At 31.8% G+C, this 14,112-nt stretch overlaps 1 protein-coding gene across 12 annotated transcripts in view; it reads right to left on the reverse strand.

Moving 5' to 3' along the window:
* Positions 1 to 6,455: 6,455 nt before the first annotated feature.
* Positions 6,456 to 14,112, reverse strand: part of LOC111424081 (uncharacterized protein CG43867) — a 193,589-nt gene continuing 185,932 nt past the window's right edge. For all 12 annotated transcript variants that reach the window (XM_023057496.2, XM_023057497.2, XM_023057498.2 and 9 more), the window contains 2 exons: positions 13,142 to 14,061; positions 6,456 to 9,888 (listed from right to left, as the gene is read on the reverse strand). In XM_023057496.2, coding sequence (XP_022913264.1) covers positions 9,421 to 9,888; positions 13,142 to 14,061 — 1,388 coding nt within the window. In that variant the 3' untranslated portion in view covers positions 6,456 to 9,420. The remainder of the gene's footprint in view (positions 9,889 to 13,141; positions 14,062 to 14,112) is intronic.

A 14,112-nucleotide genomic window follows, 5' to 3' on the forward strand; every position in this document is an offset into this window, starting at 1 on the left:
TCAACTGAAAGAAAAACTTTAGTTTTTAGTTTTCTTCTTTTTATGTTCGTGCGGCAATGCATCGTAAAATGGATGATGATCTTTTTCTATAACTCCCTTTAAGTCTTGCAAGTGGTTGTATTTGGCGTCAGATATTGGCAGTTGTCTTTTATAAAGCGGCATAGTGTAAGAAGCAGTTTCTTGAGGACATCTTCGATGAGGTAATTCTTGCCAATTTTTAGAGTAGTCCAAGGTGTATAAAACTTTACCATCAGGTAAATATTTTATTTGACGAACATCGACTACAACTGGATCTCCCACACGCTTTCCTGGCCTAATGGACGGAAAATTAGAAGGCATTTCATATTTTTTAAAGAAAGTGTGATCTAGAACTTTTATCTCGTATGGAAGATTTGGTCGAGCCAGCCGCATTCTTGCCACGTAGTCAGTCGGCGAGTTGATAGGAGGATGGAAGTAATGTTCTAATGCTGAATGGACAGAATCAGCTTCCATCATGGTATGTCCCTTTTGTAAGAAAAGCTGGTGAATTGTTACTTTTTTTTCAACGGCGAAGTCATTAAGAGCACTTGCCAAGACCTTATTGCGGTTTTGATAGTTGCATCCGTCCGAAATCAGAACAAATGATCTAATTTTGTTCTGGTCCTCCACCTTGACAGCATGTAATCAATTACACAGGACGTGAATTCATTCGATGAAACTCCGCCATTGACTTCGTGCCATACTTATAGAGCAACCCTTTTGTCGTTTAACGAATAAATGGTAAAATTGTGTAGTTGTAGCTTCAGCTTATAGTAGCTTTCTGAAGCTAGGAGTTTTGGGCATGTCAAAACACTCTGAAGGTTCATGGTGACAACAAAGTTTTCATCCCTTGCTCTAGCCTTCAGAGCTGCTTTTTCTTCTCTACCAGCTTTTTCTTTTCCACGGTGAACATTATATTCGACTTCAGAAACATTTCCACATTTATAACCAACACAAGTATCACATTGACCTTTGCGAGGTTTGTGGATAGATTTTTTTTCATCCCTCAAAATACATTTAAATGATTTAAAGTGCGTTACTTCTTTTTCATTTTCTGTACACCAAGTCTTGTATATTTTATACATATTTTGTTTTGAAACAAAAGCATTGTCAACATAATGTCTAGATGAAGATGCTCTACAATAGTGTGACGGTACTTTTGGTATCAAACTAAGCCAGTCAACAACAAGTGCGGCTTCATTGCTGTTGCTGTATACCTTAACGAGTTTCTTTTTTGTTATTATTCATCGGAACTTCAGAGTGACTTATAGTATCATCTGTAGACGACTCAGAGACCGACCTGCTTTCTTTTAGCCATCTCTTCAAGCAGTCTTCACCCAAACTTAAAGTATGTAAAAACATCTTGTGACAAACTTTGAGTCTTTCCCTATTTCGCTTCGTAAGAAAATAGTCATGACCTTCATTTTTCTTGAAATCACCATCCTTATTTTTTATGTCTTTTCTTCGTCTGCGAATTGGTCTGATGACAACGAGATTTCGGATAAATAGTTTTTTTTCATTCCAAGTATCTAGCTTCCATAGTCTTCGAAAAATATCTTGTCTGTCCTCATCGGTAAGTGAAGCGCACAAAAAAGATTTTTTTGTTATTTTTTCTATTTCTATTGTGTTGTGATTGCATCTTGCCTTTAGATGTCTAGCTTCCCTTGGAGTACGTGTTATATGTTTTTCTTTATTTCTTTTGTAACCTTCATAACCTTTACCTCGAACTCTTTTTAATTTTGTTTCTAGCTTGTCTCCTCGCTTCAAATGTGTCCTTTTCTTTAAAATGATTTCGCCTTCCTCATCACTACTTTCTGGCTCAAAATCAGAATCGTTTTCTGCATTTTTTATTTGTTTATATTTTTTACCCATCTCTGTACCTCCTCTAGAATCAGAATAAGGATCTTCCGATTGTTTTTGTTCTTCTTTGCCCTCTACTGCCTCTTTGACGTTCTCGAACTTTTCACGGACTTCATCCTCTGTTTCTTCGTTGTTTTCTATGATACAAGGATCTTCGACAGATCCAAAATCAGTGTCTCTTCCTGCATTCGCCATCTCCTCTGGAACGTGAATGAGCACAAAATGTGGACTTCTTCGTAATTCTTCGAGTTCTTCAAGTCCGATGCTTGGATTTTCACCCAGACCAAAAGTTGAATGCCTATCTGCAGTTTCTACCTCATTCGATTTTTCCAGGACCGTGTCATTCGTGTGCAGGTATCTATCATTATTACCTGGCTCCTCTACGTAAATAATGCCATTACACGTTTCTAGTTGAATTGTCTTCTTTTCTTCTTCTATCAGATTGGTGTATTCCAATGGTTGTGGTTGTGGAACTGCATCTTCACTTTTCTGCGACATATCATCATTCACTCTATCAAGCGTCCCATCGGAGCTAACTACATAATTTCCAGTAACTATTTTTGGTGGATCTGGTCGAGATAAACAGTTCCTTTTGGCACTGTCATTCATCTGCACCAGGTTCATTATTTTTCGTGTCCTTGAAGACATTTTTCCTGGAAATAAAATACTACATTCAAGCATAAAATTATAATATACTACATATTATGTAGTATACAGTATGTCCCCGGATCGAGTTACAAAGAGGAAAGAAGTTTTTGTTATTGATTTTTCAAACTTATCTCAGCATAAATAATGCGTCGGATATGTTCAAACTACTAAATCGCATGAATTTTATACTCTAACTATAAAAGTTAACTAATTATTTCAATTTTTATGTAAAAATTGGACTTTTTTCTAAATTGAAAATTTTTCTAGTTCAATTTATGATATGTAACCATAGAAACCATAAAAATTACAACTTATGTTGGTGAGATTAAGTCTTTTCATGCGATGTTAACCGTGAAAGAGAGAATTTATTTAGTACTGTACTATGGTACTAGTGAATCATGTTTTCGTGTAGTTATACAAAAATTCCAGCAAAAATATCTCGTGTTGGGGCTCGCAAACTTATGAAAAAATTTTTGGAAACGGGTTCTGTATTATCCATAAAGAGGCAGACAAAGAGACTAAATGAGGAAGACGCTGCTTTTCAGGTAGCTTTTCAACAAATGATATTGTTTCTTCCCAGCATTGTCGTTATTGGAACGATGTAAATCCAATCATCCTTAAATTTTATACGGTCAATGTACTTTCAACAAGACAGTTACCCAGCTTACCATTCACACATTGTGCCAAATGGTTAAATTTACAAGTTTGTCAAAAATGGATTGAACGAAATGGTCCTATTTGATGTCCTGATCTTACAATTATGGATTTTTATTTTTGGGGACGATTGAAATAAATTGTTTACAGTTAACCATTACAAGATTATGCAGAACTATTAAAACTAAGAATAATTAAAGCGATAGAATCTCTACCACTGGCGGAAATTCGTACGTATTATAAAGAATTTAGAACTCGTCTTCCAATGTGTGCCGAATTGGGAGGGAATTTGTTTGAATGAGGATTTGTTCACTTACAAATAAACAATATTTATTACTTACATAGTGTGTTATTACATTAATTTACATTTAAAATATTTTAGCCATATTTTAATTTGATTTGTCCGTATATTTTTCACTAACAAAAGTTGTAACTTTTATTTTATATTATTGGTTTCTATGGTTACATATCGTAAATTGAACTTAAAAACTTTTAATTTAGGAAAAGTATAACAGGACCAAGGACAGTAGAATCTAACAGGATTGCTACATGCATTGTATTTTTGTAGCCCACTACGGGTTGGTTGCCCGCACTCTACGTCACACTATTTGCCACGCCCTGTTAACTGTCTTTCAGTACTATGCGTTTGCTGTGTGTTTTTAGAGATTTAGAGGTTACATGATAGACATTAATACGTCTAAAAAAAATAAAACTTCAAAAATAATATGAATACGTCTACGATATAACCTCTAAAACCACAGCAAACGCATAGAGCTGGGCGTGGCAAATGGTATGACGTAGTTTGCGGGCAGGTTGTCACAACAATGGATGTAGCAGTCCTGTTAGATTCTACTGTCCTTATAACAGGACTGCTACATCCATTGTATTTTTGTAGTCCACTACGGGTTGGTTGCCCGCACTCAACGTCACACTATTTGCCACGCCTGGTAACTGTCTGTGTTTTTAGAGGTTATGTGATAGACATTAATACGTCAAAAAACATAAAACTTCAAAACTAATATGAATATGTCTAGGATATAACCTCTAAAAACACACAGCAAACGCATAGACCATAACAACAGCTGGGCGTGGAAAATGGTGTGACGTAGTTTACGGGCAGGTTGTCACAACAATGGATGTAGCAGTCCTGTTAGATTCTACTGTCCTTGGGAAAAGTATAATTTTTACATAAAAATGGGAATAATTAGCTAACTTCTATAGTTAGAACATAAAGTTCGTGCGATTTAGTGGTTTGAACATATCCGACGCATTATTTATGCTGAGATAAGTTTGAAAAATCAGTAATAAATTTCATCTCCAAATTTTCATCTCCACACCCTCGGCTCCTCGCCTCAATCACCTCCCTCATCCATCTATTGCCCCTTCTCCCAAAATCTGCATGCCCCCCGTCTCAGAATGTGTTCCAGTGTCTCCCAATCCTCTCCACACAGCCTACACCACCTCTTCACATCGTCCGCCCAATACCTGTTATCTCTTTTTATTGCCACAGCAGAATTTGGCCAACAATTTTTTCCCGTCCTCGTTCTCTTCCATCAACAGATACCTTGGCAGTTCTTCTGTCCATACCTTACATTATATCACCCTTCCCGTATCTGTGACCTTCTTTCCTGCCTATGTGTGTCCCTATCCCTCAGTTCTCTCCACATTTCACCTCTCTTTACAACCTAAGTTTTGTTTTTCACACTTCCCTTTTACCATCGACATAGCTGGACTGCGGGAGTGATGGTAGTGGAGATAACACCAAAAAGACACCATGTTGGAAATACTCGGATACGTCACAATGGCTGAACAGCTGTTTGTTTTGAAATTATTGTAAATCTTTTAGATAACATCTTAAATCGATCGCTCTTAACCCTAGAATACTAACGGTATGTTTATCGTTTTTCATGCTTATATGATTATGTTTTCATAAATTAGCTGTTGTGGAAGAAAATAGAAAGAAACTGAGGGTGGTTAATGTTTTTATTAATTTGATTTTTTCTAACTTGTATCATAGTTTGAAAAGAAAACGAATTAAGCTTGAGCATTTCGCAAACTTCTTTAGAGTGAACCTCAAATAAAAGGTAAATGTGCATAGCACAAATAGACTTTTTTATTAGACATCTAAGAATAAACAAATAAATAATAAACATAAACAAATGAAGATAAATCATTTCTGTTGTTGTTTACTGTATATACATCTTTTTATGTGATGTTCACCACACAACGCGTGACGACACAAATTGTGGTCGTCATTCTCCTCTTCACTGTAGGACATAAACTGCAGTAACTTCTTTGCCCTTTCCCTTGAGGGTATTCCTGATTCTCTGTAATAGGCTGATCTTGTAAAACTTGACATAGAGAGTCTTTCAATTTTCTTGACAAGGAGGGGCAATTTTGTAACCTTTCTTGTTGCCATACTCTGGTGAGTTGTTCTTGAAGTTCAAGAACAAATTCTTGCCTTGATAATGGTGCCTGTCCTCTTTTTATTGCATTATGGTTATATATGACGTAGGAATTCACTGCTGCAATGTTGAGCATATTGTAGAAAAAACAAAGAGGCCATCTCCTGGTCTTTCTATTGATGCACATACTCTAAACCATTTGGTCAAAAGAATCAACAGCTTCTTTTGTCGCACTATAGATGTGGATTATATGCGGTGTGTTTGTTTCTTGATTTATAGATTTTGTTTAGGTTTATAAGACACAAGAGTCATTTTATCATCAAATGCAACATAGAAGTTCCACATTTCCGGGATTTATGGTCTTGTAATTCCATAGAACTTTTAATAGGATTAGGAATGCATTTAATTGGATTAGGAATCAAGACTATAGGGTATCAAATAACGTTAAAATTTGGCCCAGAAATCAGAAGTTTTGCTTTAACATTAAATTTTTTATCCCCAAAGTCATATGATTATGTTAGAAATGTATTTTTTAAGGCACTTCCACATCCATCCACCATACGAAATTGGTATAAATAGTGAAGGTTTACAAGCTCTAAAATACATGGCTGAACAAGATCAACAGAATCAATCAGAAAACACATTGATTTTGATAGCACAAAAAATGTTGGTTATGTTGATTTTGGTATTAATATTAAATGCACTATTAGTAAACATTAATTTTTGCAAATTTCGACAAAAATGTTACAATCTTTTATTTGAGCCACCCGGTACAAAAATTTTTTTAGCGAAGTTTCAAACCAAAACTATAAATTATTTGTAAATTAATTTAAAAAATGGAATTTTGGGGTTAAGAAATACTCTCACGTCTGAATTTGATAAAAAATGCTTTAATAGATTTTTGTAAATACAGTAATAAATATTTCTACTATTAATATATATCAAATGTATTCGATTAGAAACAAATCTCATTTGGGTTAATTCAACAATAAAATCCGAAAAAAAACCAAGAAAACGCACACTTTTATCATCTTCTTTTCATTCGACGCTTTTTTTTTTACTTTATAATCATATAATCATCACTTTCAGTGCTGCTACGGTACTTATTTTTACAGCAAAAATTAATATCATCATGGTAACTTATTGAAAAAAATTAAAAATACAAGTTAGACTAGTTTTTCATCAATTATTATAAAATACGTCTCGTCATCATCGTTTCGACATCAAATTCCGTTGTATTTACACATAAGAACTTATTTAAAAATAAAAAATACATTTATTACTTCTGTGTATGTGTATATACAAAAATTCCTTGAGAGTATTGTCATATGAACATAATACAAATAGAGACTAAAGAAAAAAATTTAAATCACATTTCAGCACAGTTCTTAAATTCTTAATGTTTAAGTAATTAGGACTTAAATTTCATTAATAACACAAGATTATATAGGAGTTTGGATATGAGAATACAAAATAGTCTTCTTATATGGTAAACTTCTATTAATCCAGCATCCAATTATCTGGAACGCCTGATAATATGGCATCTTCTTTAAGATCATGTTTTCTAAAATGCCAATTGTTAAAAACTTTGGACAGAAAAGAAAACACGCCACATTCAGCATTAATAACTCAGAAGTTGGAAATCATCAAAAGGGTGAAAATAGAAATGTTTTGATGAATGAATTTAATATTGGGGATTTATGACATTAAAAATGTCATGCATTTTGTTTACAAATATGGACCTGAAAACGTTGTTTAGACATGGAATTCGAAGACTTGATGTCATGGGAGAGACAAAATCAGCAAATGAAGAGTCTGCAAACTACTACAAGGAAATATTTGACAAAATTAACAAAGACAACAAACTGACAGCTGATTAAGTGTATAATGCCAATAAAAGAGGCTTACTTTGGCGTTGTTTATAGACATCAACTTTAGCTGAAGGTGGAAACCATTGACTACCACCTTTTATAATTGGCAAATCTAAAAAACGCTTTCAAACATATTAAAACTTTGCCTGTTCATTACGACACTCAACAAAATGTTTTAATGACTTAGGATGCCACATTACTTAAAGGCTGGTTTTTACACCACTTTGTATCACAGGTCAAGGATAACCTTACAAAACTTAAACTGCCAGAAGATAACAAAGTCCTCCTTTTTTGGATAACTTCAAAGCTCATCACCAATAACAGAGTTGATTTCTGGCAACATATTTGCAACATTTTAGCCTCTAAATGTTACCTCATTGATTCAAGCTATGGATCAAGAAGTTGTTCAAAATTTAAATGTTTTTATAGAAGCTCCTTTCTTCAGCACTTAAACTCTGAATGTGATGTAACTGATTTTCAATAGAAATATAATGGCAAGGATGCATGCACAACGCTGTTGGAGGAAGCTATGGTTGAAATGCATTCGTTGAAACTGGTGGAACACCTAAAATTAGTGAAGAAGTAACCTTAGGCACAATAAATAAAGTGTTAGGTGTAATCAGGGGTGCACCTAAATCTAAAGACAATCCGTTAGAAAATATGTCTAAAGAGGAAATTGCAGAATGGGTAAAGATTAATAAGAATCAAATGAGAAAGAACTAAGGGATAAAACTATTTTACAAAGTGTTCTTGATGTTCAACCAATGAATGTTGAAAAGCAAGATTCGGATGATGTTGTAGAAGAGATAGAGCGAATCAGCTGGAAAGAGGCTTAAGAAGTTTATAGCATTTGCTGAAATAAGCTGTAGTTGCAATTACTCAGAGCTTATTGATTTATATATTTTGAACAATAACTTTTATAAAAACGCAACGAATCAACGAAGCAAAAGAACCTTTTTTAACTTTTGTTGTTAATTAATGTACTATGCGACATTCTAAAATGTAAAGTACTTTAGATTTTGACCATTGTTCGAGTTTGAAAATTCTTGGTGCGGCAAAATTATGGAATAAATTCAATACAACGCTTATAAACATTATTTTGCAAAAACGGCGAAATAAGTCTATTTTGGTTTTTCAAAACACACATTTTGGACCGATATTCACTTCCCGATAGTCATTTATTTTTTGGTTATGGCGTAGTCATCAATTTCTTTTTATTACCGAATTTAAAAGAGTATTCTTTTGTTGACTCAGAACAGAGGGATTCACTTCGTGAATATGGGCTCAAAATATGTATTTTGAAAAACAAATACAGACTTGTTTCGCCGTTTTTGCAAAATAATGTTCCATAATTTTGCCGCACACTGTATATTAGGCATCTTGGTAATGTAACTGCTCTATGTTTTATCGTTTTATAGTCGTGGTAAAATCCCTAACATAACACCGGATTATTGGAAATCTACTATAATAATAATATATTGTTTCCTCATATCCAAATATTTATTGTATTTGTAAATCTGTGTAATTTTTCAGTGAAACTCTAACTAATTAGCAAAAATTTTATATTAACTCTGTAAACTATGCAGATTAATTCATTTAGTTAAAGTAACAATGAAAAATTTTATGAAATATTTATTACGTCCTTTTTAAAACCTTTTTACTTTTTTCTTTTTAATCTATTCATTAACACAAATGAGTAATTGTTATGCAGAAAGACATTACGCATGCGTCAATACTAATGAAACATACTGTATGACATGTATTTTTATATACACAAAAATGATCTGTTTCTCTTCATATCTATATACATTATTAATTATTTTTCTTTCTTTTTTTGTTTATGGGGGACGTCTAATTTTATGTATAATTTTTAATTTTTCTTTTTCTTTCTTACCTCCTTAAATATTTTTTTTTTAATAAACCACGATTCTTTCACGACCTCCAATAAAATTTTTTAGGCAATATCACGCTAGTCCCGAATCAACATGAGTGCGACGTTTCGAATCCGATCTTTGAACTCCTCCATGATCCGGCGTCGATTTTAAAATATCCGGTTGACTTTGATTAGCCATTGTTTGACTGATAATGGATTGATTAACGACGGATTGATTCACGGAAACCATCGTTCCCCGACTTAAAGTACCCAACAGCGGAGTTCCGGGATTCGTAATCAATAAATTCATGTAATCCGCAATTAGTAGGGTTAATTCGAGAATTTTCGGTTTACTTAAAGCAAAAATTAATTTTTGAGAATGCTGTTGTTCGTTTTGGGTCACAACCAACATAAAATCTTCTTGGCAACCACCGAATGTTAAAACGTTAGTGTAGGGATATCTTACGCATTGTTGCATCGTTGCTAAATCTAGAATTGTTATGGAATCTTCGTTTATTGCTAACCAAATCATTGGTGAATCATGTTGACGTAATTTAGCCTAAAATCATTTTTAACAAAATTAAATTTTGTGCTTAAAATCGGGTGGTTGAATTTAAAAGGACTACATTCCTTATTCTTTTGTAATCTAAAATATGAGGTCAGTATCGGTCCAATACATCATATCACGTCTCACTCTCAGTCTGCTATTGCCGATTTTTATTGAACTAAAACTAGAACTAATACTAGACCTACAAATATTCGGGTTTGAAATTTTAGTCTGAAGAATTCACTGCGTCCATACTTTTAAGAGATAGAAAATGATTTATATCTCAAATTGAAGATTAAAGCTTCTATTTTAAGATGATGTATGATATGTAGGGTGTTTGATTAAAATTTTTTTTAGAAAAGGGCGTTTGAAGAAATTTTGAAATTACGTTAAGTTTGAAATTGTCAAAGAAGAATTAAAAAAAATTATTTCGTCCATATTTCAAAGAGATAGAAAAGGATATATATCTCAAATTAAAGATTAAAGCTTCTATTTCAAGATGAGATATGATATGCAGGGTGTTTGATTAAAAAATTTTTCAGAATAGGTCGTTTGAAGAAATGTTGAAATTACGTTAAGGTTGAAACTGTCAAAGAATTAAGAATTTCAAAAAATCATTTCGTCCATATTTTTAAGAGATAGCGAACGATGTATATCTCAAATTGAAGATTAAAGCTTCTATTTTAAGATGAGATATGATATGTAGAGTGTTTGATTAAAATTTTTTTTAGAAAAGGGTGTTCTAAAAAATATTGGAGTTACGTTAAGTTTGAAATTGTCAAAAAAGTAAAAATTTCAAAAAATCACTGCGTTTATATTTTTAAGAGACAGAAAACGATGTATATCTCAAATTGAAGATTAAAGCTTCTATTTTAAGATGAGATATGATATGTTGGGTGTTTGATTAAAAAATTTTTAAGAAAAGGGCATTTGAAGAAGTGTTGAAATTACGTTAAGTTTAAAATTGTTAAAGAAGTAAGAATTTCAAAAAATCATTTCGTCCATATTTTTAAGAGATAGAAAACGATTTATATCTCAAATTGAAGATTAAAGCTTCTATTTTTAGATAATATATGATATGTAGGGTGTTTGATTAAAAACATTTTTAGAAAAGGGCGTTTGAAGGAATGAAATTGTCAAAGAAGTAAGAATTTCAAAAAATCACTTCGTCCGTATTTTTAAGAGATAGCAAATGATTTCTGTCTCAAATTGAAGATTAAAGCTTCTATTTTGAGATGACATATAGAATATTTGATTAAATTTTTTTTTAGAAAAGGACGTTTGTAGAAATGTTAAAATTAAGTTAAGTTTGAAATTGTCAAGAAAATCAAAAAATCAATGCGCCCATATTTTTAAGAGATAGAAAACGATTTATATCTCAAATTAAAGATTAAAGTTTCTATTTTAAGATGAGATATGATATATAGGGTGCTTCCTTAAAAAAAAATTTAGAAAAAGGCGTTTTAAAAAATGTTGAAATTACGTTAAGTTTGAAATTGTCAAAAAAGTAAGAATTTCAAAAAATCACTGCGTCCATACTTTTAAGAGATAGAAAATGATTTATGTCTCAAATTGAAGATTAAAGCTTCTATTTTAAGATGATATATGATATGTAGGGTGCTTCATTAAAAAAAAATTTAGAAAAAGGCGTTTTAAAAAATGTTGAAATTACGTTAAGTTTAAAATTGTCAAAGAAGTAAGAATTTCAAAAAATAATTTCGTCCAAATTTTTAAGCGATAGAAAACGATTTATATCTCAAATTGAAGATTAAAGCTTGTATTTTTAGATTATATATGATATGTAGGGTGTTTAATTAAAAAAATTTTAAGAAAAGGGCATTTGAAGAAATGTTGAAATTACGTTAACTTTAAAATTGTAAAAGAATAGATAGTAGAGATAGAAAACGATTTATATCTCAAATTGAAGATTTAAGCTCCTATTTTTAGATGATATATGATATGTAGGGTGTTTAATTAAAAATATTTTAAGAAAAGGGCGTTTGAAGGAATGAAATTGTCAAAAATGTAAGAATTTCAAAAAATCACTTCGTCCATATTTTTAAGAGATAGCAAATGATTTCTGTCTCAAATTGAAGATTAAAGCTTCTGTTTTGAGATGACATATAGAATATTTGATTAAATTTTTTTTAGAAAAGGACGTTTGTAGAAATGTTAAAATTAAGTTAAGTTTGAAATTGTCAAGAAAATCAAAAAATCACTGCGCCCATACTTTTAAGAGATAGAAAACGATTTATATCTAAAATTAAAGATTAAAGCTTCTATTTTAAGATGAGATATGATATATAGGGTGCTTCATTAAAAAAAAATTTAGAAAAAGGCGTTTTAAAAAATGTTGAAATTACGTTAAGTTTGAAATTGTCAAAAAAAGTAAGAATTTCAAAAAATCACTGCGTCCATACTTTTAAGAGATAGAAAATGATTTATGTCTCAAATTGAAGATTAAAGCTTCTATTTTTAGATGATATATGATATGTAGGGTGTTTAATTAAAAAATTTTTAAGGAAAGGGCATTTGAAGAAATGTTGAAATTAGGTTAAGTTTGAAATTATCAAAGAAGTAAGAATTTCAAAAAATCGCTGTGTCCATATTTTTAAGAAATAGAAAATGATTTATATCTCAAATTGAAGATTAAAGCTTCTATTTTATGATGACATATGATATGTAGGGTGTTTGATTAGAAAAATATTTAGAAAAGGACGTTAGAAGAAATATTGAAATTACGTTAAGTTTGTAACTGTAAACAAAGTAAGAATTTCAAAAAATCACTTCGTCCATATTTTTAAAAGATAGAAAATTATTTATATCTCAAATTGAACATTAAAACTTCTATTTTAAGATGAGATATGATATGTTGGGTGTTTGATTAAAAATTTTTTTAGAAATGGGCGTTTGAAGAAATGTTGAAATTACGTTAAGTTTGAAATTGTCAAAGAAGTAAGAATTTCAAGAAAACCCTGCGTCCATATTTTTAAGAAATAGAAAATGATTTATATCTCAAATTGAAGATTAAAGCTTCTATTTTAAGATGACATATGATATATCGGGTGTTTGATTAAAAAAAAAATTTAGAAAAGGGCGTTTGAAGAATTGTTGTCTTAAGCAATCTTAAGAGATGCACGCCTAAATTGGAATGTTTGTAGTTCTAGGTCTAATGTTAGTTCTAGTTGTTCCCGGAATATAACAGTCCTCTTAAATTCTACCGTCCTTGTTTTAAAATAAATTTATTTAGTATAAATATACTTACTTGAAATAATGTAGCACCAAAAAATGGCCATTTCCTTGTACAAGTTAAATAAATTCTAACACAATCTAATTGAGTTCTTCCTTTTAACCCTCTCCATTTCTCCAATAATTTCGCTTGAAGTTCTGCTAAACCTTCTTGGGTTAATTGGTCTCTATACCGATACGGATAAAATTTATCGATCGCATTTAACGCTTGATTAGAATGCGCCGTTAAAATGTTATGAACATTATTTAGAGCGTTTAATGTATTCGAAGTTTGTACTGTTCCCTGCGGGCTTAAAGTACCGGGTTGTTGACCATTAATTGTGGCGCTTTTAGGACTTTGATGTGTTGTGCTAACACTTTGTTTGAGGTGAGAATTCATCGTGTTATTAAGGCTTGAACCTTTATTTAATGAACAATCCCCCATGTCAAGTTGGGCCATTAACGAAGCTAATTCAAGCGCTAAATCTCGATTAAGTGGAAATCGTCCGGCTACTATTTGTCGATTGACTTGATAACAAAGTAAAAGTCGTTCTTTGTCGGTTTCTAATTTAGCGCTATTTTTCCACCACAAACGATTTTTGTATGTTAGTCGAATCACTTTGGAATTTTCAAACTTTCCAAGTCCTTTTTCGCGAAGAGCGATTTCCCATTTTGAAATTAAATCGCAAAGCTTTGCGTTTGGATCTAAAGTGTGTTCTAAATCTTTTTCAATGGGATCGTCACTGAATATCGCAAAACCATTCGTGGTGCGACAACTTATTTCATGGGCTAAAGTATCTTGAAACTCTTTAATTGTTGTGGAACCATCAAAACTCGTTATGTGATAAGTTCCATTTAATAAATGTACAGGCATTGAATGAGGTAATGAATGGTGTTGAGGATTTTTTAGTAAAATACTTAAAACTTCCATTCTTGATGGTTTTAATTCTCGACCACCTTTTCAAAACAAAAAAATATTAATTAATTAAAATTGTAAACATTAATATT

Source organism: Onthophagus taurus, chromosome 11 (assembly GCF_036711975.1).
Source record: "Onthophagus taurus isolate NC chromosome 11, IU_Otau_3.0, whole genome shotgun sequence".
NCBI classification, from domain to species: domain Eukaryota; kingdom Metazoa; phylum Arthropoda; class Insecta; order Coleoptera; family Scarabaeidae; genus Onthophagus; species Onthophagus taurus.